Source organism: Sorex araneus, chromosome 5, assembly GCF_027595985.1.
Source record: "Sorex araneus isolate mSorAra2 chromosome 5, mSorAra2.pri, whole genome shotgun sequence".
In the NCBI taxonomy this organism is placed as follows: Eukaryota; Metazoa; Chordata; class Mammalia; order Eulipotyphla; family Soricidae; genus Sorex; species Sorex araneus.
The window spans coordinates 178,289,816-178,316,677 of NC_073306.1; the positions used below are offsets into that span (position 1 = coordinate 178,289,816).

Consider the following 26,862-nt stretch of genomic DNA (forward strand, 5'->3'; position numbering starts at 1 on the left):
TAAAAACAGCATATTAATAATTTCACCAAATTTTTACTTCTATTATCTTTCAAAGGCTTTCAGAGGTAGTTTGTATAAATCATAGACTCCTCTCATCTTGAATTTTCTCTTTTTCTGTTTCTCATGTAATGAGTTTATGGTTTTACATAAACCTTCTCTCCCCTAGCCTAACTAAAAATAAAATAAGTATAGAGCCAATCATCTCAAACCTATGGAAATGTATATTCTTTATACCAAAGTAAGAAAGACCATTATCCTTACCTTATAATTGTAATGTGGTGAATCCACACCGTATCAATTCTTGCTCATCAATCTTATTTATTTTACACTCCTTCAGCCTTAATCTACACCAGAGCCTCTTAAACTTTTTCCACCTATGACCCTTTTACACCTCAGAAATTTCTATATGACCCAATTATATAAGTATATTAAATATATATACAAATAAATCATTTACTGGTAATGAATCATAAAAATAATCACTCTACAAGAAATTCTCTTTTAATATTTAAACTCACTCTTAACCAGTGGGCCAAACTTCAACAGTTGAATGTTAGTTTATTAACCCATGCAGTTAATTGCATGAATTATGGTTTGCTGAAATAATAAATCAGACAACAGTTACCACAACAGTTGTCAAAGTGGTCATAAAAACTCCAGCACCTTATTCATCCGAAGAGCATTCCTGGCAAAGGCAACTGATTTTGCCCTTCTCATCCACCTTTCAATATAGCCAGTGTAACCTTCTTTCTCTCATGCTTCTACTTGGGAACACTTTAAGACTTCTTCCTTTGCTTAGCACCATAACAAAGTCCCAAAATGAGATAAAGAGTAGAATCTTTTTGGATGTTGTTATCAAATTAAGTGGATCTGTCTTCTTGGTGTTGGCCATTGAAGATCAGTCTTTACTAATCAAGGGAAATTCCTTTCTATTCTCAATTATGACCTTGACGTTTTCTGTTGTATCTAAGGGTAGCTTTCACTGTTAAGGGTTTTCCTAAGAATCTGCATTTTGATGGTGGTTTCACTGCAGAGAGTGGATCAGAAAACTTAAAATCTTAAGATTTTTCTGTGACCTCCACATTCAGTTTTGTGACCCCATATGGGGTTGTGACCCATAGTCTAAGAAGCCATAGCATACACCATTTAAATACACTATTCTCCCCAGAATGGATTATCATTCACATAGCATATGATTACCTGCAGCCTATCCTCTAGGAACTTGATCTTTCCGTACCTTATCTTATTATAGCTTCCCACTAGTATACACTATGTATCACCTTAGAAAATATTAAATATGATTAGTAATTAGACAGGTCATAAGGCAAACTATCTCAACCTTTATATATAGAGAAAATATTTTCTTCCTTCCTATAGCATTCTTTTCAGAAAACCGAGAGTTCTCTAAATATATGCCAAGAAATGTACCATTTACGGGGGGCTGCAGCGATAGCACAGCGGGGAGGGCATTTGCCTTGCATGCAGCCGACCCGGGTTCGATTCCCAGCATCCCATATGGTCCCCTGAGCACTGCCAGGAGTAATTCCTGAGTGCAGAGCCAGGAGTAACCCCTGTGCATTGCCAGGTGTGACCCAAAAAGAAAAAAAAAAACAAAGAAATGTACCATTTACTCTTAAAGAGTTCAAAATTAATGAGGTCTATGGTTAAAAAAAAAGGTGGGGTAAATGGGTAAAGGAATTTGATGGAAGATACTTTGAAATTAGGATTGCATGGTTTAGCTTTCATGATGTCATTACCACCTCCCAATTGGGTGACTTTGCACATACTACCAGGTACCTCTAAGCTACCTTCCAGGACTAAATTTCAAAAGAATTTTAAAGAGATTCCTCTGTATCAGAAAGATACAAGAACACTGTGGTTCTCTGCTAACACAACACTGTAAATTAAAGCACTCCCAATTTTTTTATTAATTATGGATTTGAAATAAGTCATCTGATGTCATGTGAATAGAACTCAATACACATTCATAGTTATCTTGAAACAGACATATAACATATTTAAATGTTCAGATAAGTGGCAAGATACTTTATGATTTTAATCACACTACAGTGTTTCCCTTTAAGATCACTGGAAATTCTCAAGACAACATAAATTATTATAGTCTCTATAGTTCTCTGTAACTCAGAAAAGCTATGAAATACTCCCTGTAAGTGGAAAAGTTTTCTTATGACAACATTTAAGCAGAAATGTTGTCACTATGCTCCCGCTCTCTCCCCTCATGTTCCTCCGGACCTCTAGATCTCAACATTGGGTTATATTTTACAGGCAGAGAAGATAAGGTCTAGGTCTCAGGCAAGACGAAGACTCCCAGCTAGCTGGAAAACACTCAAAGTATTTTCAATATGCCCAGAAATCCCTCCCTTTCATGGTATATTACTCCATAAATATGTTGACCTCTTCTTTTGAAAAGTTATCCTAATATTCTGCCCTTCAACTTCACCCTAGCTACAGAAACTATTGTCCCAACTTTCTTGTATGTGGGTATACTCATCACTTGTCTACAGTACTGAAGTAATAGTTTTCCTTTTCTGGTCTCTTATTCTTTTTGCCTAAGGAATTTTATAGGAAAACGTGAGTATATTGAATGTCATGTTTTGTTTTGCTTTGTTTGGGAGCTATACCCGGCAATGATCAGGGGTTACTCCTGGATCTGTACTCAGGAACTACTCCTGGTGATGCTTGGGAGACAATATGGGATACCAGGTATTGGACCTGTGGGTCTGCTGAGTGCAAGGCAAATACCTGCTGTGCTGTCTCTCCAGTCCTCAAGTATTATCTTTGTAAGGAAAGAGAAAGTATGTGTAACCTCTCACCAAGATAGTATAGGTTTAAACTGATGCAGATGCAAGGAACAAAAGAAGCAACTAGTTTTAGTGAAAAAAAATTATCTAGTTAATAATAAAATCAGATTAGTAGTTGACTGCTGGGGGATTGATTACTTCTGTAGCACAACGATGTTGTCAAGGTCCCAAATTCCTCCCATACTTCCCAAATCTTCATTTTATCACCACCTGCTTTGGTTGCAAAATGCCTACACTCATGTATCCATATCAGGTGGTAAAAACAAGAGAAATTATTACCTTGGGTCTCATTTCAAGAACAAGGATATCTTTCCTCAAAAAACTTCTCTAGCATTCTTTTCTTTTTTTACCATTGGTCACATTTGGGTTACACTCCTTCAGTACACAGACCAGAGGCCAGGAATTACTAAGACTGATTGATATGGACCCCACTCCCAGAACTGCCCAATGCCAGAGATTTAAAACATAGTATTTTTAAAGTACATGTTTAAAATGTATCTTTGATATTTAAATGCACATATTTTTAATTTTTAAAAAGATTTGAAGCATATAACTAACGACTGTCACACAGAGGACTACAGCATCAGAAAATATTTTCCCACATGTACGTTCACATTTGATTTTCACTACAACCCTCTGGAGATACAATGGTAAGACTATTATTCAACGATAGCAGATAACATACGTTAAATTATTTACCCAAGATTTGATGAACTAATGATTGAGTTAATATTAAATCACTGCTTTCCTTGATTCCAAAGGCAAAATTTTCCACTCTACTCACTTTATAATTTTTCTTAATTTCTTTTTCCATTCATGATCCAGGATTTGGGAAAATATGAGTAGGAAGCAGAGACAAAGAAAACAATTTCCTCTCCCAACAACTAGTTACTATGCCAAATAAACACTATTCTCTTTTTCAATCTTCTCCTCTTCCCTTCCCAATACTTTCTGTATTGCACACACAGAAAGTCATTCATTAATTTGTTGAGGGAAAGTGTAAAAGGATCAGCTTTACATAAATTAACTAAAATGGACCCCAGTTCTTCCTGGATAATATTACTGTTAGGGAACCACATGATACAATCTGCTTGAGATAGTCACAGGATATAATTTCCCCAAATAGAGCCCTCTTTCATACTTTCCATTTATAACACATTATGTAGCACACTAATTATGGTATCTTGTTATAGCTGGAGAGTATGGGAAATATTAATAAATTAATATCTGTCTCATCCATGAATCAGTTAAGTGTGGCCTCAGTTTTTCTCATCACTTATGCTTATTTTATTCCTCACTGGTCCCTTTTCAGTGGAATATTAGGAAAAACTAATCCTCTGGAATTTTCCTAATCTTCCACTGTGATAGCTAAACACCATCCCAACCTGTTCTTGAGCTTGAAGCTTTTCATAGCCTACAATTCCCTCTTCCTAGCCACTCCCCACAAGTGGATTGTGAATTGGGTCAAAGTCTTCTACAAAACCATCTGCAATCAACCTTCCCGTACCTCATTCACTCTCCAGTTAGCACCCTCTCAATTATTGTAGCTATTTTGCCTAGTAATAGATATTTCATCTTCGTACTTTCCACTAGTTTTAAAAATAGTCTGCTTTCTTAAATAAAATATAAGACCCTCAGGAGTCTTATTTCTGGTTCTTTGGCATTGCCCAAAGTACTTCTCCTTCTGACCGTGGTAGACTCTAAATGCTGATTAAATGAACTACAATGATAAATATAGCAACAGAGAAACACACTCAAAAGTGGATTTTTAAAATGCAGTCAGCACTACAGCTGAAGCTATGCTGAGGTCAGTACAAAGCGGTGACTGAAGGCCAGAAAGTTCAATGTACTGCCTTGCACACGTCTTCCCTCACCCGACCCTATCCCACTTCAGCGTTGCCTGCCAGAAATGTGCCTAACACAGAGGCAGGAGTGATCCCATGTGTGACTTTCATGTGTGACCCCCCAAAAAGCAAAACAAAACTCAAACAATAGTGATGACTGAAGGTTTATTTTGTTTACGATTACTTATCATCAAACAGACTGAATCCCAATGCCACCATTCTAGATTCTACCAGTTTGAAGAATTGAACTTGCCATGCTAATGACACCGGCTTTTCCTACATAAAGGATAATTTTCGTTTCAAGTTCCTTTGTACCCCGTTTACCCACACTGCCTTTTTAAAAACCTTTTGAATCAATATTCAATAGGAAGTTTTTTTATTGAAGCTGAGACGACACTGCATCATTAATGGAATACTTAAATGTGACATCTAAGAGAATATTTCCAAAGAACATTCTCTGCCAAGAAATAGATTTAGAACTAATTAAGGAGAGAGACCAGTTCTTGACTTTCAAATCTGTTTCTCAAGATTGCATAAAAGAGATGCATGAGGAAATACATTTCCTGCTTCCCCTCTTCTCAGTTGTAAACTTACCCATTTTGTGATGAATATTATTTGCATATTTGCATTAAAAATATAATTTGCAAGCCTTACCTCAGAGTAGCAATTAGCCACCCCAGTCTTACTAGATATTTTTCTACCTGAGAGTCCCCAAATACATTGAATTGCAGTATATCTGCTTTATCTCTTTTAAAGCTTATCAGTTCATGTTAATCTGCTTCCTACATCTTTCTAAAATACTCACAGGACAAAACTTGAAATAATTTACATTTTGCAACAATGCCCCTTAAACATTTTTAGGGATTCCCCTGATTATTCATTCTAACCCTCTGCAGTATCATGGAGAGCTAAATTATATGTCCAATCTGTATTTCATATTTAGAATATCCATTACTCCCCTAAGTAGGGAATGCTTATGATTATAGTATGTTATACTGGGCCAGAGAGATAGTACAGTGGGTAGGGCAGTTCCATGTACACAGCAGACCCAGTTTCAATCCCCATCATTATAGGTCCCAAGAACCTGCCAGCAGTTACTCCTGAGCGTAGAGCCAGGTGCAGTTACTCCTGAGCGTAGAGCCAGGTGTAACCCTTGAACATTGCAGGGTGTGACCCCAAAACCAAAATAAGTAAATAACAGAATACATCGATTGTGTTGCTCAACCCATTTAGAAAGAAACATTGACAGTACCTCTCTTGACATACACTAACAAAGTAGCATTGTTTTTTAAGTGGAGAATTCATGCTTTTTTTAAAAAAAATTTCAAATGCTATTAATGTTTACAAGGATCGATTTATTTCACCTCTTTAAATAAACATTTTTCCATTTGTGACCACCAGGCAACATTTTGTGCAATTGTGATGGGAGCCTAATGACTAAATGTAAAATACTGTTGTCGTGTCATTTAAAAGGTCAAGAAAAATGTCAATTGAAAACTTTAATATTGTTTAATTATAAATAAAACTGCTTTTGAGAGAAACACAGCTTGGGTTGAGGGTGCCTTGCTTGAAAAAGTTCTCTTCATTGTCCATGCTCTTTGAAGAATAACTTTTTTTCTTTACTTTCCCTGATGAAATGCAACCAGAGGAGGCAAAGACCTTTGTACCAGTGCTTTTGGACAGTTAGGAAAATTTGACAATTAGAAAATGGAAAGTAATTTTTCTGCCAGCTATGGGACACTTCTTTGGCTACCACCTCACTTAAGAATTGATCGTATCCAAAAATTAGTTCAATTCTCCAAAACATTCATTCTCCTGCTATTTCTACTCACAGCACTCTGTATTAAGTAGCTGAGGCTTTCGAAAGCAGGTGCTATATCTATACAGAAATAAATTAATATTTTTCCATTGCCTCTCAAAATCCATTAAGCAAAGCTCACCAAATGTGTTAACAAACACTGCTGTATCCCTTGTGTTTTTAAATCTCCACTAATCGATTTGCTGAACTGTCTTTCTCTATTCCCACCAAATATAATTTAGTTAATTCATATCCTGATTTGGTATTACACAATTTTGTAAATAAAATAATCCTTTTATCCCTCTTTATTTCAGCAGGCAGAATGCATTGATTTGTAAAGGAACATCAATTACAGTTTTCATTTTTTTTTCTCTTCTGACATAAGCATTTGCTTTCTTACATAAGCACACAATACTTTTGTAAATCTACTACCCCACTTTAAAAAAAGACTAAATGGCAAGAATGAGTATTTCTGGAAAAACTTACAGAAATTTTAATAAAAATGGAACAAGTTTGCCAAGAAAGGAAATGTGGACTCCTTACTTTTATAATTCAAGTTTCTATTTTGTATTAATATATGCTGCACTTTCTGATTGAAATTGCTCTTCAGTCTAATGAAACTTGTGATTTTCTGTATTTGCTTTTTACATCTGAAATCAAACTTTCATAGAATGTGCTTGACTGTATCCTGTTAGGGATTTGATTGAAATGTTCCAACATTTCATTAATTCTTTTCTATGTGCTTAAAGTATGTGATGTTCTGCCTTCACTATTTAAAAAAATTATCTGTGGACAAAATCCATGAAGACTGTAGACTGTGATTTCTACACAAAAAGAAGAAAAAGAAGTCCCTTGAAGCAGTGAATCAGTGAATAAGAAACTGTTAGATGTTCTCTGATTCCTGACCCTTTTATCCTTTATGGTCTTTTTTCTATTCCTAGTCATTCATTGAGTATTTGTATATTCTTTTAAAATGTGAAGCCAATTTACATGCAATCAGGTAAGGACACAAGAAACACTTGTGCTCTCAATTTCAGGATTCACAGAGACCCTAACAGTCCGCCAGACTGTAGTTCAGTCACTACTTTTGTTAATATTGTGGCTTTGCTATAAAAACAAGCTGTGGTTTTCTTTGCTATAGCACTACAATTTTTTTTTATGTTGTGGCAAATGGAAGAAAACACATGTGAAGGCTGGTGTCAGAAGTCATCAGCTATTCACAAAAGCTGTTCTGCATTTTCTGAATTGTATTTTATTGCTGTAAATATGTATAATTTGTTAGCTTGTTTATTCCTGAAACAAATGTTTTTCATTAAATATGCCTCATATGAAAGCATACTTTGTACTATATATTTATTGACATCAATATTTCAGGCGGACCTTGTAATCCTTAAGAATATTAAGGGTTCTCGGGCCAGAGCGATAGCACAGCAGGTAGGGCATTTGCCTTGCACGAGGCCGACCCTGGATCGATCCCCGGCATCCCATATGGTCCCCCAAGCATTGCCAGGAGTAATTCCTGAGTGCAAAGCCAGGAGTAACCCCTGAGCATCGCTGGGTGTGACCCAAAAAGCAAAAAAAAAAAGAATATTAAGGGTTCTCAAAAGATGACCAGATAAAGAAGCTATAGTACATGTACACAATGAAATAGAACTGAGTGCTAAAAGTAGATAAAGGGACAAACACATAGTGTAAACCATAATGCCAAAAGGAGGGGTGGAGGAGGGAGAGAGAGAGAGAGAGAGAGAGAGAGAGAGAGAGAGAGAGAGAGAGAGAGAGAGAGAGGTGCTTTACCATAGAGGCAGGCTGGGGTGGAAAATGTACACTGGTACCCAATCAGGAACAACTTTAACTGTGGATCTCATGAAGATTCAATAAAATTTAAAAAATTAAAAAATAATAAAAGACAGAACTGGGCAAAAAGAGAAAAGAGTATTAAGGGTTCTCTACCAATCACTTGAGAACTTTTATTGTGAGATTCAATACAGTTAAATCTCTTTATGTGGAAGATACTTTTTGCACTATTATCTAACAACAGGAATGGAGGTATGAGGTGAGCACTTTTCCAGGAGCTTGTTTTATCTTTAATCCTTTGAGATTGTAGAACTTACAAATATTTGAAGGATTGTACTTCACATATATGAGGGTTTCAAAAGAAAAGAGAATTGTGTTTCCTTAAACTAAAAAATAATAATTAAAATAAACTTTAATGCATTTATTTGTGAAGAACAAGTAAATTTTTTAAAAATTTTCACTGCATGTATTAGTTTGCCTAGCTATCAGTCTCCAAATAGGAGGAACTCCAACTTCTGAACTCATTTTCTCCCTTCAGAAAAATAGTCATTTTTTTTCAAGAAAATAAACAGATTCAAGTTGTTAAATTTATTCATCCATTTGGTTAGCACAATAGCTTTTAATCAGTCTTAATCCCGGTATATTAATATTTTAACACCCACCCATCTAATAAAGTAATAGAATTAATGACCATTTTGAGTCATCAACTTCCATGTGGCAAAATAAATAGGAATCACTTTTTCAGCAGAGCCTTAGCCTGCAAGCAACCAGATGCTTACCAGATACATCTGGTAAATAGTAAATTGTTGGTCAAGGAGTCAGATTAATGTTCTGATGTGGTTTACAGATAAGGGGTAGAATGATTCATGCAGCGGGAAATTAATATGAACAGTCTCCGCATTTATGAACTCATGTTTAATCTCAAAACATATGAGTATAAAAACCTATTAATCTGTTTTTTCAAGAGTTAGTTAACATATAAACATTTCTATTAGCTCACAGGGTCTTAAAGGAACACTATATCAGTCACAGTAAGCACACCTATCATAGTTTCTAATATCGTCCTTCATAAAAAAAAAAAAAGGTTGCCTACAGAAATAGCTAGAACTGGACAGGATACAGGATGAGCCTGGAGCATCTTGTGTAGCCAAAAACTAAGGAATCAATGGAACCCATCCCCAGTCACGTGGGTATTTCAAATGAACACGAGACACTCTGAAAGCTCCCCAAGGCCAAAGCTGGAACAATCCAAGGAACAAATGTATTGGCGTATACCCCAAAGTATGAAATAAATATCCGAGTTGACACTATATGAAGAAAAGACCGATCTGTACAAAAGAATTTCAAATTGTCCCTGAGCACTGTCTGGAGCAACCTCCAAAACACCATCTCAAGACAAGTCCCTGAGCAAATACTGCGGAATTCTACATCAGAAGACTTTGAACAGCAAAAAAAGAAATGAACTTGATAGAAACAATGATGTGAATGAAAGCAAGTAAAGCCAAAAGAAGTCACTTGACAGAGTAACCCCTATGTGGTCCCATTTATACTCAATTCTTTAAAATGTAAATTAATGCAGAGGCAAGAGGGAGAGTAGCAGGGGGTGAGAAACAGAAGCAGAGATGACAAATAGACACTCAGAAATCAAGTGAGGTTCACTATCTGGATCAAACAATGGTGTGAAGGTGTATCTATTAGACTGCTCATCAGTTTTCAATAAAGAAAGTACACCAACAGAGTGATAACCCATGTTTAGATAGAGGGTAAGTAGAACAAGTGTTCTGTCTCAAAGTAAGCATTGTACAAAGCACTGGACTTCAGAGTACCGTCTGATAAATTTACCGTCCACGGCTTATGGAACTTCCTCGGCAGTATATTCAGTGCCTTGCTAAGACACTATTTAATTCAGTTTGTATTTTCATCAACATCAACAGATCTCAATATATTTAGGGGGATGAGGGCCATACTCGGTTGTGCTCAGGGAACCTCATGTGATAGCTAAGATTGAACCAGGTAGGTCAGCAGCAACAAAGCAAGCACTTTAACCCCCGCACTCTCCCTCTGACCCCCTATCCCAATCTATCGAAGATTCTGACTCAAGTAAGTGCCTCATTTAATCAGCAAACTCTAACAAATAGGCCTTAGTCTGCAGACTTATTGTGAGTAGCATTACCTAGATTCAAGTTTCTTAAACTGTGGGATGTAACACATTCAGAACATCTGGCCAGTTGACCAGAGCCCCGGAGACATGTGAACTGGTACATGATGGGACAGACCTACATGTCTGTCTGTCATAGGCACGGCTTCCCTAGCTCCCTCTGCCTATACTGCATAGCCCATAAATGATGTTCTAAATATCCAAATGGTCCTTGGCAGAAAAGAGGTTCCCCATCCTTGCCATATGACAATATGTCATACGTCACCAACTTAAAAATGTGTTTAAATTTTCTTTAAATGCTTATCAGTAAATTTCTGATCTGCATTCCCAGTATACATACCTACAGGTATATACTTATATACTCAGGGCTATATTAAAACTTCTCAGGCAAAAGAGAAGACATGAGTGAGGAAGTATAAGAGGCCCTGCTCTAGAGCACAGATGGATGTTTATTAACCTCTCTAGCTTATCTTCATTTGGATGATAAGCATTGCGCTGACTGCCTCAAATAATACTCTCATGCTCTATGGGGCTCTAAAGCTTGCATATACCAGGTGATAAACAATTATGTGTAACTGTGTTATGTGAAGTCATTTGAAAATAAAACAGCATATGAAACTATAAACTTTGTTTATTCAAAATGTTCACTGTAAGTTAAATGAAATCAAAAATGTATTTTTTCCAAATGAAGTTAGCATCTAAAGCTGCTAAATCCACTATTATTTATAACAGAAGTAAACGTTTACAGTCTTGGCTGATATTTAAACAGCAATATTTACACTACACAGTATTATTAAAGCTCATTTTCTAGATTAGACAAAATGCAGATATGACAATGTTTTCACTTTTTCCTTGTTTTCAGTATAAGATTTTAGTTTCTGTAATTTAAATTGTTCATAAATTTAGGTTATTTTTCTTGCTGAAGTCTGTAGAGCTTCTTTTTGAAGAAATTTTATATTTACAGTCTTTCCTTTGACATATGAAAGTTAGAAAATGTCCTCAGTTACATATGCAGCTTACACATTCTTTAAAAGTAATCTTCCAAAAATACCACAAACTACTGACTCCATAGTATGTATGCTTCCTCACCAATCACATAACTTCTCAAAGCAATATTCAAGTACATTTGTGCTTTACATGCTTATTACTTTAAAGTCTACTTTTAGCTTTCAATAAAATCGTATGATCTATCTATAAGGATTTCTGAAATATTTAATGAGGCAACGGTCACCCTGAAAATATAAACTGCTATTATAGCTTTTTCTTCTCTCATTTTTTTAATGCATTTCCTATGTAATTTCCTGTTCTTCAGAAAAGATTATTTTTTTTTATCTTTGATCTTTGTAATCTCAACACTGCTCTCCCCAGCTTGATATAAAAGACAAAATTCCGCAGGTTTTCTGAGGATCACTCTGTATGTAGTTGTAGCAGTGGAATCTGCTGGTGCTGGATCTCATTTCCAGTTATTTCAAAGGCTGGAGAACCTGAAAACACAAAACACAGCAGGGTGGGAGGGAAGGTTAATCACTCAGGTTCTATCAGAATTATGCCAATATCTACTAACTGAAATGCTCTGAAGTCCCTAAAAAAGAAACCTAAAAAACTGGTAACATGCAAGTACAATGTACAGATGTCGATGGTCCATACCTGCCAGAGTCTCTGACTCAGAATCAGAAACATCTGTAGCAGGCTGCACCACACCCCCACTTCAGACCATTAGACTCAGGAAAAAGCAAGGAGGTTCCAGTTTGGATGCTGGACATTTGGGTTACTCGCCGTTTCACCAAACTGACTGTGTATAGAGTGACCTTGGGCAGGGGTCAGGCCAACTCCCTGCCCCGGCAGTCGCTCCCATATCCCAATAGCTGCTACCATGCCTACAGCCATAATCCACTAACTCATAACTAAATTTCACAGAGACGCCAAACTGCTGAGAATTTCAGGTACACAAGGGGTTTTTTGGTTGAAAACTCCAGGTCTTCTCAGGGGCTGGGTGGGGGGTGACATCCCACATGCTAGGTGACATTCCACCATGTAAGCTTACTGCCCAGTCAAATATTCTGGGCTTTCTGGACATCTCCAAACTATATATTGACATCCCAGTAGGAGCTCAAAAGACTGGATGGAAAGATAATGTAGAAACCAACTAAACTCAAATAACAAAAACATTAACACTGAAGGCTCAACTAGCCACAAGAGCTTCGCAAAACCCTCTGACAAAGACGTACCGTCACCGTGGGTGAGATACAACAATTCTCACAAATTTTCCTTTACGTAAGTATTTTCTGATAATTCCATTAGTGGTTACAAGCAGCATAAAATAAATTATTGTGGGCCATCTGCAGGGGCAGGCTTGTGGGGTGCTTGGGAAAATGGGGACAATGGTAGAGGGATGGTCACTCATGGAGCATGATGACAGGCACTGGAGCAGGTAAGACCCGACCTTGCAAAGCGGCCCAGAAGTGAAGCTCACAAGAGGGAGTATCTGGGCAAAGTTGGCAAGAACAGGGTGTCAGCCAGCGCCAGGTGTTCAGCCTTGAGCCTCACTCGACCTCCTGGTCACATGAGCCCTAGACACAGAAACTGTCACTTATGCTTGGCAAGTCACCCTAACTGCAGCATCCAGCCTTGACTGGAACAGGACCAGGGCAAGGCAGAGCTGGAGAAGTGATAGGCCAATAAGGCTGAACTCTCTGTGATTGGACCATCCTTTCAAGCCGAGACCCCAATAAAATATGTGTGTATTTGGCAATGAAGTGAGCAGCCATCAGGTGCTCCTGGACAGTGTTTCTCCAAGTGCCTGTCATCCTTCGCCCGGACCCGTGCACAACACGTCTGGGCACGTTGGGAGAAAACTGCTCCCCAATAGTCACCGTGGTGGTGGGGCTGGTGTTGGAATACTGAGTGCCTGGAACAAACCGTCATGAACAACCTTGTAAACAATGGTGTTTAAATCAGTGTGTGTGTGGCAGGGGGACGAGAAAGTCAAAGGTTGGAGTGTATGCTTTGCACACTGGAGTCCTGGGTTTTATGCCTGGGACTGCTTGGTCCTGGAGCACCTAGGGCTTGACTCCAGAGCACCAAGCATTAGCTCCCCCTGTTCCCCTCAAAAAGGAGCCAAAACACATTTGTGCCAATAACTGAACTTAATGATAGATACTAAATCACTAGATAAAATTCTGTGTGTTTAAAAAAGGAAATGGAGACCTAGGAGGTAGTTCAATGATTAGGAGAACATGCTTTGCATGTGGGAGGCCCAGGTTTGATCTCTGGCACTGAGAATGACTCCTGAGCACTGAATCAGGAGTAACCCCAAGCAGTGCCAACTGACGTCTTATAAAATTTTTCAGAATCAACTTATTTCATAGTTCCATGGTAAACATTTGTTTGTATCATTAAAAAGCACAGCAAATACTAAATAGCTAAAAGACAGCTTGCCTTAACCATAATGCCCAAAAGGAAAGAGAGGGGAAGAGAAGAGTGCGTGCCATAGGGAGGGGAGCAGGGGAGGCGGGGCAGAAATTGGGGACGTTGGGGGTGGGAAATGTACACTGGTGAAGGGACAGATGTTGGAACATTCTATGACTGAAACCCGATCATGAACTTTGTAACTGTGTAGCTCACTGTGATTCAATTGAGATATAAATTTTAAAAAATGTTGATAGGATTGAAAAATAAGCACTCTTTATTACTTATGATATACTTATGATAGTAATAATACAAGGGTTAAAATAATAAAAATAAATCTTGATTAAAAAAAAAACAAAGATAGACTGCCTTGCATGCTTGCCGATGCGGGTTTGATCCCTGGCACCACACATGGTCCCAACCTGACCAAGAGTGACTCCTGGGTAGAGTAGAAAGAAAACTGAGCAGAGCTGGGAGTGATTCACACCCCTGCACCCACCCCACTCCCAAGCGACAAAAAAATAAAATAAAATAAAAACTTTAAGTTTTCAATAATATCTAAACAGAAATGAAGAGTATTCAATGTTTTTTCTTCACTTGATTAAAAAAAAAGACAAAACAAACCTAAAAGTTAACTATGAGCTTTTATCTCACTACAAGATATCAATTAAAAAATAAACATTTCAAGCCATGTGGTAGACTCATAACAAATACCTTATTAGCGGCTTCCAAGGAATCAATTAGGTTCTGCAACTCTTCTTTACTCATTTCAACAGAATACGGTTTAACTTCACCATTTTCTCTAACATCAAGATGAAGGTTTAAAAGTGGCATTTGCAGTGTCGCAATCTTGTCACTAGAAAGAGCTAGCTGTTTAAATTAGAGAGAATGTGATTAGTAAGGAATAATAGGACTACATAAAAATATGTATCAGAACTGATTAATAGTAAGTTTCCTTCTTATAAAGAGTATTACTGGGGCTGTACAGATTGCACATAGACAGAGCAGATCCAGACTGAATCATTCCTGGTACCCCATATGGCCCTCTGAGCCCTGACAGGAGATCCCTGAATGCAGAGCCAGGAGGAAGCCCTGAACACAATTGGGTATTCCCGGAAACAAAAAGCAAACAAAAAGAGTATTCCTGTTTGCTATTATACTCAGAAAGACAGAGAGGGAAAAAAGAAAGAAAATTTTAAATCTATACCCAATCAATATGCACAATATAAAAAGAAAGGGGGAGTATGGAGTAGGCTGGGGAGAGAAAGTCAACCAGTCAGCATTTTATCCCAAAAAGAGGGAATTCAGAGTAAAGCCAACAGTGGGGAAGTTCTGAATGGACAAAGAAAGAAACAGAACTGGGACCACAGTGTAATGATAGCACACAGGCAGGGCACTTTTTTTTCTGGAAGGGGTTTTTTATCCACACATGACCAACCAGGGTTTGATCCCTGGCATCATACAGGGTCCCCAAGGCCCCTTCAGGAGTGATTCTTGAGTGCAGAGAGTAAGCCCTGAGCACTGCAGGTATGGGGACACAGATACATACATTTTCTCTTTCTCTCTCTCTCTCTCTCTCTCTCTCTCTCTCTCTCTCTCTCTCTCTCTCTCTCTCTCTCTCTCCCTCCCTCCCTCCCTCCCTCCCTCCCTCTCTCTCTCTCTCTCTCTCTCTCTCTCTCTCTCTCTCTCTCTCTCTCTCTCTCTCTCTCTCTCTCTCTCTCTCTCTCTCTCTCTCTTCTCCCCCCATCCCCCCCTCTTCCAACACAGGCACACACACACGCATTAAAATACCAAGGATTGGGGCTGGAGCGATAGCACAGCGGGTAGGGCGTTTGCCTTGCACTCGGCCGACCCGGGTTCTAATTCAAGCATCCCATATGGTCCCCTGAGCACCGCCAGGGGTAATTCCTGAGTGAAGAGCCAGGAGTAACCCCTGTGCATCGCCGGGTATGACCCAAAAACCAAAAAAAAAAAAAAAAAAATACCAAGGATTTTATAGAAGTCTGTATCACAGACAACTAAAAGTACAGGGAAACACAGGGAAACATTTTGGAAATTAAGATGGTTTAAAGTGATGATCAGCTCTGTACTAAACTAAAGATAACTTATCAGGAGACCACCCCATCATGCCTCCCGATTGGAGCAATTCAACAAAAACACTAGGTTATGTAACTTCACTTTCCCCTTAAATTTAAAGAGATTAACCCAGAGGAAATGGATTATTTATGATACTAATCTTTTAAAAAACTAAAACAACAGCTTCAGTGGGAGATGACAAAGGTAAACTCAATTTTCTTTCATTTATTTTGCTCATTTGGAGCGACAGCACGGCAGGTCGGGCGTTTGCCTTGCACGCAGCCACCCGGGTTTGATTCCTCAGCCCCTATCAAAGAGCAGGGTCCCGATGAAGGGACTAGATGGACCCAGGGCAAGCTGTAAGCTAAGCTGGCATTTAAAGGAGACAAGCTAAGCACCAGAAATATAAGTTAAAAACACGGTCATGGACAAATTCTGTCGGAGCACCAGAAATATAAGTTAAAAACACGGTCATGGACAAATTCTGTCGTGACCCAAAAAGGTGTATCTGAATAAGGACCCTGCCGGGGTTAGGACCTGGCCTGAGGACTGTAGTCTGGAATATACAGCAAGATGTCCCCAGGCAGAGCCAACCTTTAAGCTAATATTTTAATTCATACAAAATGACTAAAAATATTGTAAGTAAATTTACTATGACTGTTTAAATGGATTACAAGTGAGGTAAGTATAAAGCAATCCTGGATGCTTTATGGATGGAATCCTGCCCTTGAGCGGATATCCTAGTAATCTGGAGTGCTGAACCCTCAGACAAGATTTTGTCCTCGAGTTAATCTTCTGAAGGAGTGGCTTTACATCTGTTTGTTGTATTGAAACTGTTCACCCCCACCTTCGTGTGTCCTCACCCTTCATGATTTCTATATAACTGTGCTATGAGGGGTAAGAGGGGACTAGAAAGTCAATGACTAGAAGAGGATGAGAATTGAGACTTGGGGACTTTGAGATCTGTGGGGTCTAGAAGGACTAGATGACGACGATGACTGGAAGTGAAGACTATGAGACTACGACAAGACAAAGAAGAAAATGTAACGAGGTAGAGGACTTGGAGATCTACAAGGAGACCAGGATGATGGAACTGTGATGACCGGGACTACCACCAAACTACAATTACGACTTCTGCCCTAAGGGGAGAGATCCGACAGTGCCGGGAAGGAGAGAAACATGAACTGACTACCGACCGGCCTGGGGCCCAGTTCCTGTTTCTCTGTCCCCCGGCCTTCATCCGTCCATTGTCTTGTCCAGCCTGGGGAGGCGGCTTTCGGCCACCAAATGCTCACACTCCCCTCGCATCCACATGATTTTCTTGGAGACTCACAGCGCACCAGGCTACTTCACTCAGGGCACCCTGGAGAGGGATGGGAGAGGCCCCGCCCCACCCCAACAGATCCAGCCCCAGCCGCCGAAAAGCCCCAGAACTCAACCACCACCATGCTCACAGACACTCTCCACAGGCTCGGGCAGAGTGAACCTAGTCCTGGGTATCTCATACCTCATACCACTCATACTCCAAGAGTAGCGCACCACATTTGAGGGGGTTTAAAGCACAAGGCAAGCAATCTTAGAGGGAAATATATTTTTACAGATATATATACATATACAATACACACACACACACACACGGCTCAATTGTGTGCTTATATAAACACACAAAGCTCAATTCTTTTTTTTTTTTTTTTTTGCTTTTTGGGTCACACCCAGCGATGCTCAGGGGTTACTCCTGGCTTTGCACTTAGGAATTGCTCCTGGCAGTACTTGGGGGACCATATGGGATGCCGGGGATCGAACCTGGGTCGGCCGCGTGCAAGGCAAACGCCCTACCCGCTGTGCTATCGCTCCGGCCCCCAAAGCTCAATTCTTAACAACGTATTAGGAATCTTTTATAGAAGGGCTCAATGGCCCCTGGGTAAAATACAACAATCTTCACACATTCTCCTCTAAGGAAAGTTTTTGGAGCATTTTTAGCCAGTTTATTCATAACAAACAATACAAAATAAATTATTTTGCTTCTGCTTTGCAGCAGGGGTTGAAGTTCAGGATGCAAACAGCCAAAATATGGTGGTGGGAAGGTGTAATGGTGGTGGGATTGGTGTTCAAATATTAAATGTAATCAAATTTTGTGAGCTACTTTTTAAAAATAAACTAAAATTTGAAAGAAACAAATAAATAAACAATCACTTATGATAACTGCTAGAGAGATAGTACTGTGAGTAGAGTCTTTGCCTTGCATGCAACCAACCCAGGTCTAATTCCCAGCATCCCTTATGCGCCCCCAACCCATAACAAATGATCCCTGAGGACAGTCAGAAGTAAGCCCTGAACACCGGCGAATGTGGCCCCAAAACAAAATTTAAAAAAAAATTTTGGTAAGTAGATTCTCACCTTCAACTGCCAATCAAAATCCTTTAGCTGCGCAGAAGAAATATTAACTATTTCTTCTAACAGAGTCTGTTTGATATGATTTTTTCTACTTTTCAAGCATTTCATGACAGTTTCTTGATGAGATGAATTCAACTGATTCAACTGCTGAAATATCTATAAAAATACAAGAAAATAAGTGAAAGAACCTTTCTGTTGAAAAGGTAAATGCATCATTATTCTCTCTTTTCAGGCATCCTTAAAATATGATAGCGAAAGCAAAGAAAAAAATCTCTACAATTATGACAATAACAAGACAGAATGCAGAATCAAAAACCAACTATTTTTTCTTTGCTATGGACTTAATCATGATCCCATAAAATGCTTATGTTGAAACAAAAACCTCAGTAAGAGGTTTGGACATGGGACAAATCACTGAATATTAGATTTTGATACGGTCATGAGTGATCCTGAAGGTGCTAAAGGTGGAATCAGTGCTCTTACAGAAAGAGAATACAAGAAAGCTTGCTTTTAGTACCTCTCAAACAACCAGGGGTGGACACAGTAAGAAGTAAGGCTGTCTTCAGCAGAGAAAAGAACCCTGACCCGGAAACTGAATCAGTTGGGACCCCCAATCTTAACCTGCTACTCCATAGAACTGAGACAAATTAGTTCCTATTGCTTAATGCATTGAATCACAAAATCCCATTAATCACTGATTTCTCGAGCGGGCTCAGTAACCTCTGCATTCGTTTTTATCCTGAGATCTCAGAAGTCTCTCTCTCTCGACTCGACTCGGCCCTCCCAAAGATGTCACACTGGAGGCTCTTTCAGGGTCAGGGGAAGGAGATCCAGCTTGTTACTGGCTTTAGCATATGAATACACCATTGGAAGCTTGCAAGGCTGTCCCACGCGGGCAGGAAACTCTCAGAAGCTTGCCAGTTTCTCCCAGAGGGAGAAGTAGGCTATAAGATATGGCTTCTGAGAGCTTGCTTTTAAGTCTCTGGATGTTGGCCGTTGATGGGATTACACACACCTGGGTTCCTCTGCTGGTACCTTCATGGGTGAGGCCTCTCCGATCATGTAGAGAGGGGCCTCGAACATGGCTGTAGCTAGGTTCCAGTGGTCTTCAGCCGCTGGGAACTCTGCTCGGGGTGGGGAGGGAAGCTGGAGCCCATCCCCTCTGAGGGGCCCCGGGAAAGACAGCCAGGCGTTCGGACAAGAGACTCTCTACACTGAAACTGAATTTCAATGCATTGAAAGTCTGCATTAATTAAACCATATTCAATGTGAGCCACCAGTGATACAAGCTACCTTATCTGTTGAATTTTTTTTTTTTTATGGCCGCCGAGCTGACTAACATTCATCAAAATCAGAGCAGGATTTGGAGTTGAACTGGAAAATGTAATTTTAAAATGTACATGAAACTACAGATGACAGACAATCCAAGATAAACTGTAAAAAGTCTGAGATTGAAAATTTTATGTTAACATGATGCCTACTTAATACCTCTATAGCAAATCACAACACCCAAAAGGAGTGAGAGAGCAAAAGGGAATGCCCTGCCACTGAAGCGAGGTGGGGTGTAGGGGACAGGGTGGGGGTAGTGGGAGAGATGCTGGGACCATTGGTGGTGAAAAATGGGTACAGGTGGAGGGATGGGTACTCAATCATTGTATGACTGAAATGCAAGCATGAAAATTTGTAAGTCTGTAACTTTATCTCATGGTGATTCACAAATAAATAAATAAATAAATAAATAAATAAAATATTTTAATCTTAAAAAAAAAGAAAATTTATGTTAAGGTTCAATGTAGGAGGGCTAGGCATGTGGTTCAGTAGAATTTAATTCAGTACTTAATTTACATGTGTGAGCCTGCAAGGGTTTATCCCTAATAACACAAACATGTACAAATAAAATAACATAGTAGCATTAATTCTAAGAAATTAAAGCAGTGCACTATGAACAAATATAGATGAACATCCTAATTGTGTGAAATAAAGAATCCAGATAAAAACTCACATATTTGGTTACTTGATTTACAACAAACAAAAAAAGCTACACAGAAATTTCATGGGCAAGAATGGACATTTGATCATAGTTGCTAAGTCAAAAAAATTCAAGTGGGAAAATTAAACATGGTCCCTATTCCATACACAAATATTAATTCAGAACATTTAGGTGACTTACATATGAAAAGCTATTATAAATGTCAGAACGTTGATACAAAAGTATTTTTAAAAAATCTCCACAAACTTGACACATATAGAAATGGAACATGAACAGCATTAATCATCCAAAGAGGCTAGAGACAGTACTGCTTGTCTTAAAGGCAGATCAGGTTCAATCCCCAGCACAGCATCAGATCAACTGAGCATCACCAGGAGTGACCCCTCAGCTCAGAGACAGAGGACCACCACGTGTGCCCCCTCGCCCCCGCATCCCCCCCACACACAAAAACATCAGAAGATATTATTCACAAACTGAATATGATTAGAATTCTTATGTTCACTAAAAGGCACTAAAAAAGGAAAGACACATGATATGACAAAGCATTCAAAATACATGTATCTGACAAAGAATTCATATTCAGAATATTATCCAAATCAAAATTACTATTATACATTAACTCCATTTGTTTTTTTTTAAAAAAAAAAACACCCAAACATACTTTCTGACCATGGTACAAAAGGAATTCTATGAGAGGATATTCTGTGACTGCAATTTCACTCTAAGATGTCTGCCTTAGAAGCTGGCCCAGGTGTGTCTACAGAGACACGTATGAACTGTGAATAGCAGCACTATTCACAGAAAACAGATGACCTAATCATTCATTAGAGAGGACATTAAAAAAAAAATCAGGCCTACTCCAATCAGCAAGTACTTAAAGGGATTAAAAATACAGGAACCAGATCTATATTATCAACATTGATAAATCTAAAACACAATGATGCATAATAAATTACAAATGGATATATAATATCATTCATGAATTACACATTTAAATGGCTCAAATAATTGTATACACTGCTAAAAGACGCAATATTTTTAAAATATAGAAAATTTTTATATAATAATATAGAACACAAAAATGTGCACACCAACCCCAAAAGAAATGATCTCTAGTATGAGATTAGCAAACCCAGGGATGGGATTGGGGGGTGGGAGGGATACTGGGTTCATTGGTGGTGGAGAATGGACACTGGTGGAGGGATGGGCTCTCGGACATTGCATGAGGGAAAAACAAGCACGAAAATGAATGAATCTGTAACTGAACCCTCACTGTGACTCACTAGTTAAAAAATAAATAAAAAAAAAAAGAAAGAAAAGATAATTTTTGGTATTCCTCCACATGATGTTCAAAATTTGATTTTAAAATATAAAAAAAAGCCAAACTATAAATCCAGAACTTCTACTTAGTACAAATGTGCTTATGATGCTCTATAGTATATAATTTCCAACCCTTACTTCGTGCCAAAGACCATTCAGAAGCCCAATTCATTTATTATTTATTATAGGGTTTAGAAATCTGATGTAACGTTACCTCTTCATCAGATAAATTTCTGCCAACTGCATCTTTGAAAAATTTGGTGATATCTTCTAGAACATCTGTCCACTCTGCTGAATCCCAGACATTCTGGTAATCTTGATAGAGAGGAGGAGCCTGGCCACAAATGCCATCAATAACTTTGTGGAGTAACTAAAGAGAAAGAGAGAAAGTAAATGCAAATATCAGTAAGATAATTAAAAAGATCTGTATAGCAAACAAATGTTGCTAGAGTTTATATTATCTGCAAAACAGCTGGTTTAAATTAACTTTTAACATTATTCTTATAAGAATTAGTTTTACCAAAAAAAAAATCATAGACTTTCTCTAATTTTGTCCACCTTCAGAAGCTAAAATAATTTAAAGACACATTATTGTGTTTTTCAATATTCATGGAAGATGGTAATAGAAGTTTCACATTGGATTAATGTGTGAAATATGCAACGAGCACATAAAACTTAAAAAACAAGTAAAACAGAGAGAGGACCTGGAAAAACAAACTACCAGTAGATAGATGATAATCTTATCATAAAAGAAACATAACACAAAATGATAATTAGGTACACCTCACACCCAGGAGAAAGGCTGTTACCCAAAAGACAAGAAATTAGTGATGTAAGATTAAAGAAACACAAGATCCTCTATAAATACCAAAAATCTAAACAGGTGAAGCAATAAGGGAGAACAGAATAAAGGTGCCTTAAAGCATTAAAAACAGAAATTCCACAGAATCCAGTTATTCCACTTCTGGGTATTTACCAGAAAAACACAAAAGCACTAATTTGAAGAGACATGTCCACCCCCAGTAAACAATAGTTATAAAAATAAGAGACAAGTCCACCGCCAATAAAAAATATTTACAAAAATAAGAAACTACCAAGTGCCCAGCAACTGCCAAATGGACAAATACTATTCAGCAACTTACAAAAAGATGAACTCTAGATATTTGTAACTGATGCTTAGTGAAATAAACCTTAAAAAGAAAAACACTACATAATTTCTTTCACGTGATATGTTAAAGGAAAAATAGATGAAAAAAATAAAACCAAAATGAATGTGAACCATAGGATCAATTAGTGGTCATCAGATGAGAATGAGTGAGTGAATAAATCAGGACAAGGAGACCCTTGGATGAAGAACAGAAGTGGTCTTTCAGTGAGTTAATGAACAGATAGACATGCTGATTTCCTTTTTCTTTCTTTTTGCTTATTTATTAATTATCAAAATAATAATATGGGAAAAAAGATTTAAATTAAGAGTACCTAGTGATATTAGTGTAGTCAAATTACAGGCATTTTTCTTTATTATAGAATAAGTTTTGACCTGCTTTTAAAACATAGTAAGGACTCATACCAATAATACGGAAATAGCATATAGTTAACTTACATATAGTATAATATGTTTACCATTGTTAAAGCAATTTAGATCAAAGATGTTTCTGGATGGAGGCATATAATATTTTTTAGGTTGGTTTTCTTATAGCACAGCAGGTAGGGCGTTTGCCTTGTACGCAGCGACCCAGGTTCAACTCCGTCCCACTCTGTGCCTCTCGGAGAGCCCAGCAAGCTACCGAGAGTATCCCGCCTGCACAGCAGAGCCTGGCAAGCTATCCATGGCATATTCAGTATGCCAAAAACAGTAACAAGTCTCACAATGGAGACGTTACTGGTGCCCGCTCGAGCAAACTGATGAACAACGGGATGACAGTGCTACAGTGTTACTATATATGTGTGTGTATATGTACATATATATACATATGTATGTACATGTATGTACATATACACACACACGTGTGTGTATGTGTGTGTGTGTGTGTGATATTCTTGGTAGCTTGCCAGGTTCTCCAAGAGGGAGAACTAGGCTATAAACATCCGGGAGCTTGGTTTTATAGTCTCTGGATGTTGGCTGTTGATGGGATTACATGGCACCAGGGTAGTTTCTGGGTATGACCGCCTAGCTACTGAAAAATGGGGGATCTGGGCAAAATAGGCACAGTCCCGATCCAAGAAGGCTTGGAGATCTCAGCCCCGGGTCCTGCACACTAGATATTTTAACAGGAGGAATATTCTTGTTTGAGATCTTTATAGATAATTCTGTATCACTGTCATCCCGTTGATCATTGGTTTTTTCGAACATATTAAATACTAAAAAATAAATACGTGCTACCGAGAGTTTCCTTTCCACATGGGAGAGCCTGGCAAGCTCCCCATGGTGTATTCATATGCCAAAACCAGTAAAAATGATGGGTCTCATTTCCCTGACCCTGAAAGAGCCTCCAATGCGGCACTACTGGGAAGGAGGAGTAGAGAGGCTACTAAAATCTCAGGACTAGGACGAACGGAGACGTTACTGAGACCATGAGAAAATCAATGATCAACGGGAGGATGATGACGATGATGATGATGATGATGATGATGATGATGATGATGATATATATGTGAGGAGTGGGAGGGCACACCCAGCAGTGCCCAGAGGTTACTCTGAGCTTAGTTATTATTCCTGGCAGGGCTTTCGGGACTATATAGGATGAAGGAGATAGAACCCAGGTCTGGCAAATGCCATACAAGGCAAATGCCATACCCACTCCAGCCCACTTTTGCTTCAAAAGGACTAAGGAACTAGAGAGATACTACAAAAGTTGGGGCAATTTACCCCTTTGATTCCCAGCACATGTTCTCCTACACACACACCCTGAATGACACCCTAAACACAAAGCCTGGAGCAGTCCCTGAGCACAATTACACGTGGACCCTAAATCCAAAAGAAATAATAATAATAATAAAATTCAAGGGTTAAAAAAAAAGAGGAGGGAAGAGGCTCAGATTTTCCTCTGGGAGCAACCACTAGGTTCTCTATTTACCACTTCTCTATTTCATCTTTCAAACACCAAAATTTTGCTGTTGTCAAAAAACATTATAGAAGTCGGAGAGATAGTACAGCCGGTAGGGCACTTGCCTTGAACACTGCCAACCAGAGTTCTATCCCCGGCATCCCATGTGGTCCTGTGAGCATCACCAGGACTAATTCCAGAATGCAGAGGCAGGATAATCCCTGAGCATCAGAGCATCTCTGGGTGTGGCCCCGCAAACAAAAACAAAACAAAACAAAATACATGTTTCCAGTGTCTTTGTTTTGTTTTTTGCTTTTTGGGTCACACACGGCGATGCACAGGAATTACCCCTGGTGGTGCTCAGAGGACTATATGGGATGCTAGGAATCGAACCTGGGTTGGCCGTGTGCATGGCAAACGCCCTACCCGCTGTGCTATTGCTCCAGCCCCGACAGTGTCTTTGCCATTAGGGCAAGCTCCCATCTGGCCTCCCGGTTCTACTTCTGATGTAAAATTCCAGCTTCTAAGCACCATAAGAGATCAACACTCCCACCCTCTACCCCCCCACCCTCCATCCCTGCCCAGCCCTCCAGTGGTCTTTCTTCCAAGAAGCCTTTGTCGTTTCTATCCCTCGGCCCTGAGCACTCGCTCCCCGTCATGCCTCAACTCATCCTTCAGGGCTGTACCTAGAAATCGTGAGGAGGTACCCAGGAGCGGGACAGACAGAGTGATCTCTCACAGGTGTAGGATATAAAGAGACATGGTGGTAAGCAAACGGCAAACATCCAAAGACAACAGAAAACAAAGAACTGAGGCCTGGTCCAAAGAACAGAACTGGGGGGAGCTGGAACTGGAACCCTAGCATGGGGAGCTGGAACTGGAACCCTGGGACCAGGACGGAAGCGGACACCCTGGGGGAGGGAGTGATGCTAGAACTTTGTACCCACAAAACCCTACCAGGAACAGTACTGTAGATCACGGTGTTTAAAATCGGTAAGAAAAAAATTAAAATCTGCCTTCGCGGCTTCAAACTTGGGTTGCCAACCCTCCCACAAATGGGTAACTCTAGTTCAGTTTCCCTTCTTCAGCGCAGGCATCGCCAGGACCGTGGTCGGCTTGGATAGGGAAGATTTGAAAGAAATAATGCCGAGCCAAGGAAGCAGGAAAAATCACAAGCCAGCATGCTTTGTGGATGCGATGCTCCAACATACACCACTGGGGCTAAGGCGGCCGCACCTGGTGGTGCTCTGGGCTCACTTCTGGCTCTCTGCTCAGGGGTCACTCCGTGAGGGGCTCGGGAGACCCTAAGTGGGGCCGGGAATGGAATACCGGGAGACCCTTGTGCAGCATCACAGTACTCTCTCCAGTACTATCCAGCCCACAGGCCACCGCTTGAGGGTCTAGAAATGGCATATGGGAACCCATTCCCTAAAAACAAATATCGGGGTGTGTAGGATGTACTTTCTCTCTCTCACGCCCCCACATCCCACGTATCCTTGAGGGGCAGGACCTGCTAGTCTAGACCATCCCAGTATCCCGCCCCCCTCCCCCCGCACCCAGCACTGTGTCCCGGTGCCAGAGTGAACCGGTGGTTGAACGAATGCATGAAACCTCCAGGAAGCTGCAAACTGCAGGTTCAAGAGCGGGCGCGCCCCCTGCGCTGCCCCCAGCCCCCGGGCGCCAGGCGCCCCCGTAGGTACCTCCAGACCCCACCCCCAGGCCCGCGCGAGGCCGGCGGCCGCAATCACGCCCCTTTCCCCGCCCTTCCCAGTCAGCCCCGGCGAGCCGGGCCGGCGTCCAGGGAGGCCCGATCTGGACCGCGCACACCCCGGCCCGCGCGCGCACAGCCCTTGCGCCCGCTTCACCTGCGGACCCAGCTCCCCGGGGAGTTTCTGCAGCCGCCACAACGGTGTCCCTTCTTGCAGCTCCATTCCGGGGACGCGCGTCACGTGACTCGGCCTCCCGGCTCTTCCGCACGGGCTAGCCCACGTGACGCTACCCTAGGGGGCGGGGACTCCGCGGGAGCCGCTGGCGTCCGTGTGCGCTTGCGCAGAGAGCACTATTTGCTCCCCACCTCCTCCCCGCCCCCCCCCGCCCCCCTTTGGCGTTCCTTAACGGAAATCTGCCTTAATGTCACCTTCTTTCTTCAAACCTAAGCCGTGTGGGTGGGCTGGCAGGAGAAGTGCAGCTGTTTGGGCACTTGGGTAGTGG

General features: G+C 40.1%; 1 protein-coding gene across 1 annotated transcript; it reads right to left on the reverse strand.

Annotated features, from left to right (window-relative positions):
- Positions 1 to 11,029: 11,029 nt before the first annotated feature.
- COMMD8 (COMM domain containing 8) lies at positions 11,030 to 26,650 on the reverse strand. Its single transcript, XM_055137883.1, has 5 exons — positions 26,517 to 26,650; positions 21,819 to 21,974; positions 18,298 to 18,450; positions 14,539 to 14,694; positions 11,030 to 11,900 (listed from the first exon to the last, which is right to left on the reverse strand). Exons 1-5 carry the CDS (start codon positions 26,580 to 26,582, stop codon positions 11,880 to 11,882), a joined length of 552 nt encoding a protein of 183 aa, XP_054993858.1. The 5' UTR covers positions 26,583 to 26,650; the 3' UTR covers positions 11,030 to 11,879.
- Between the last annotated feature and the right edge of the window lie 212 nt (positions 26,651 to 26,862).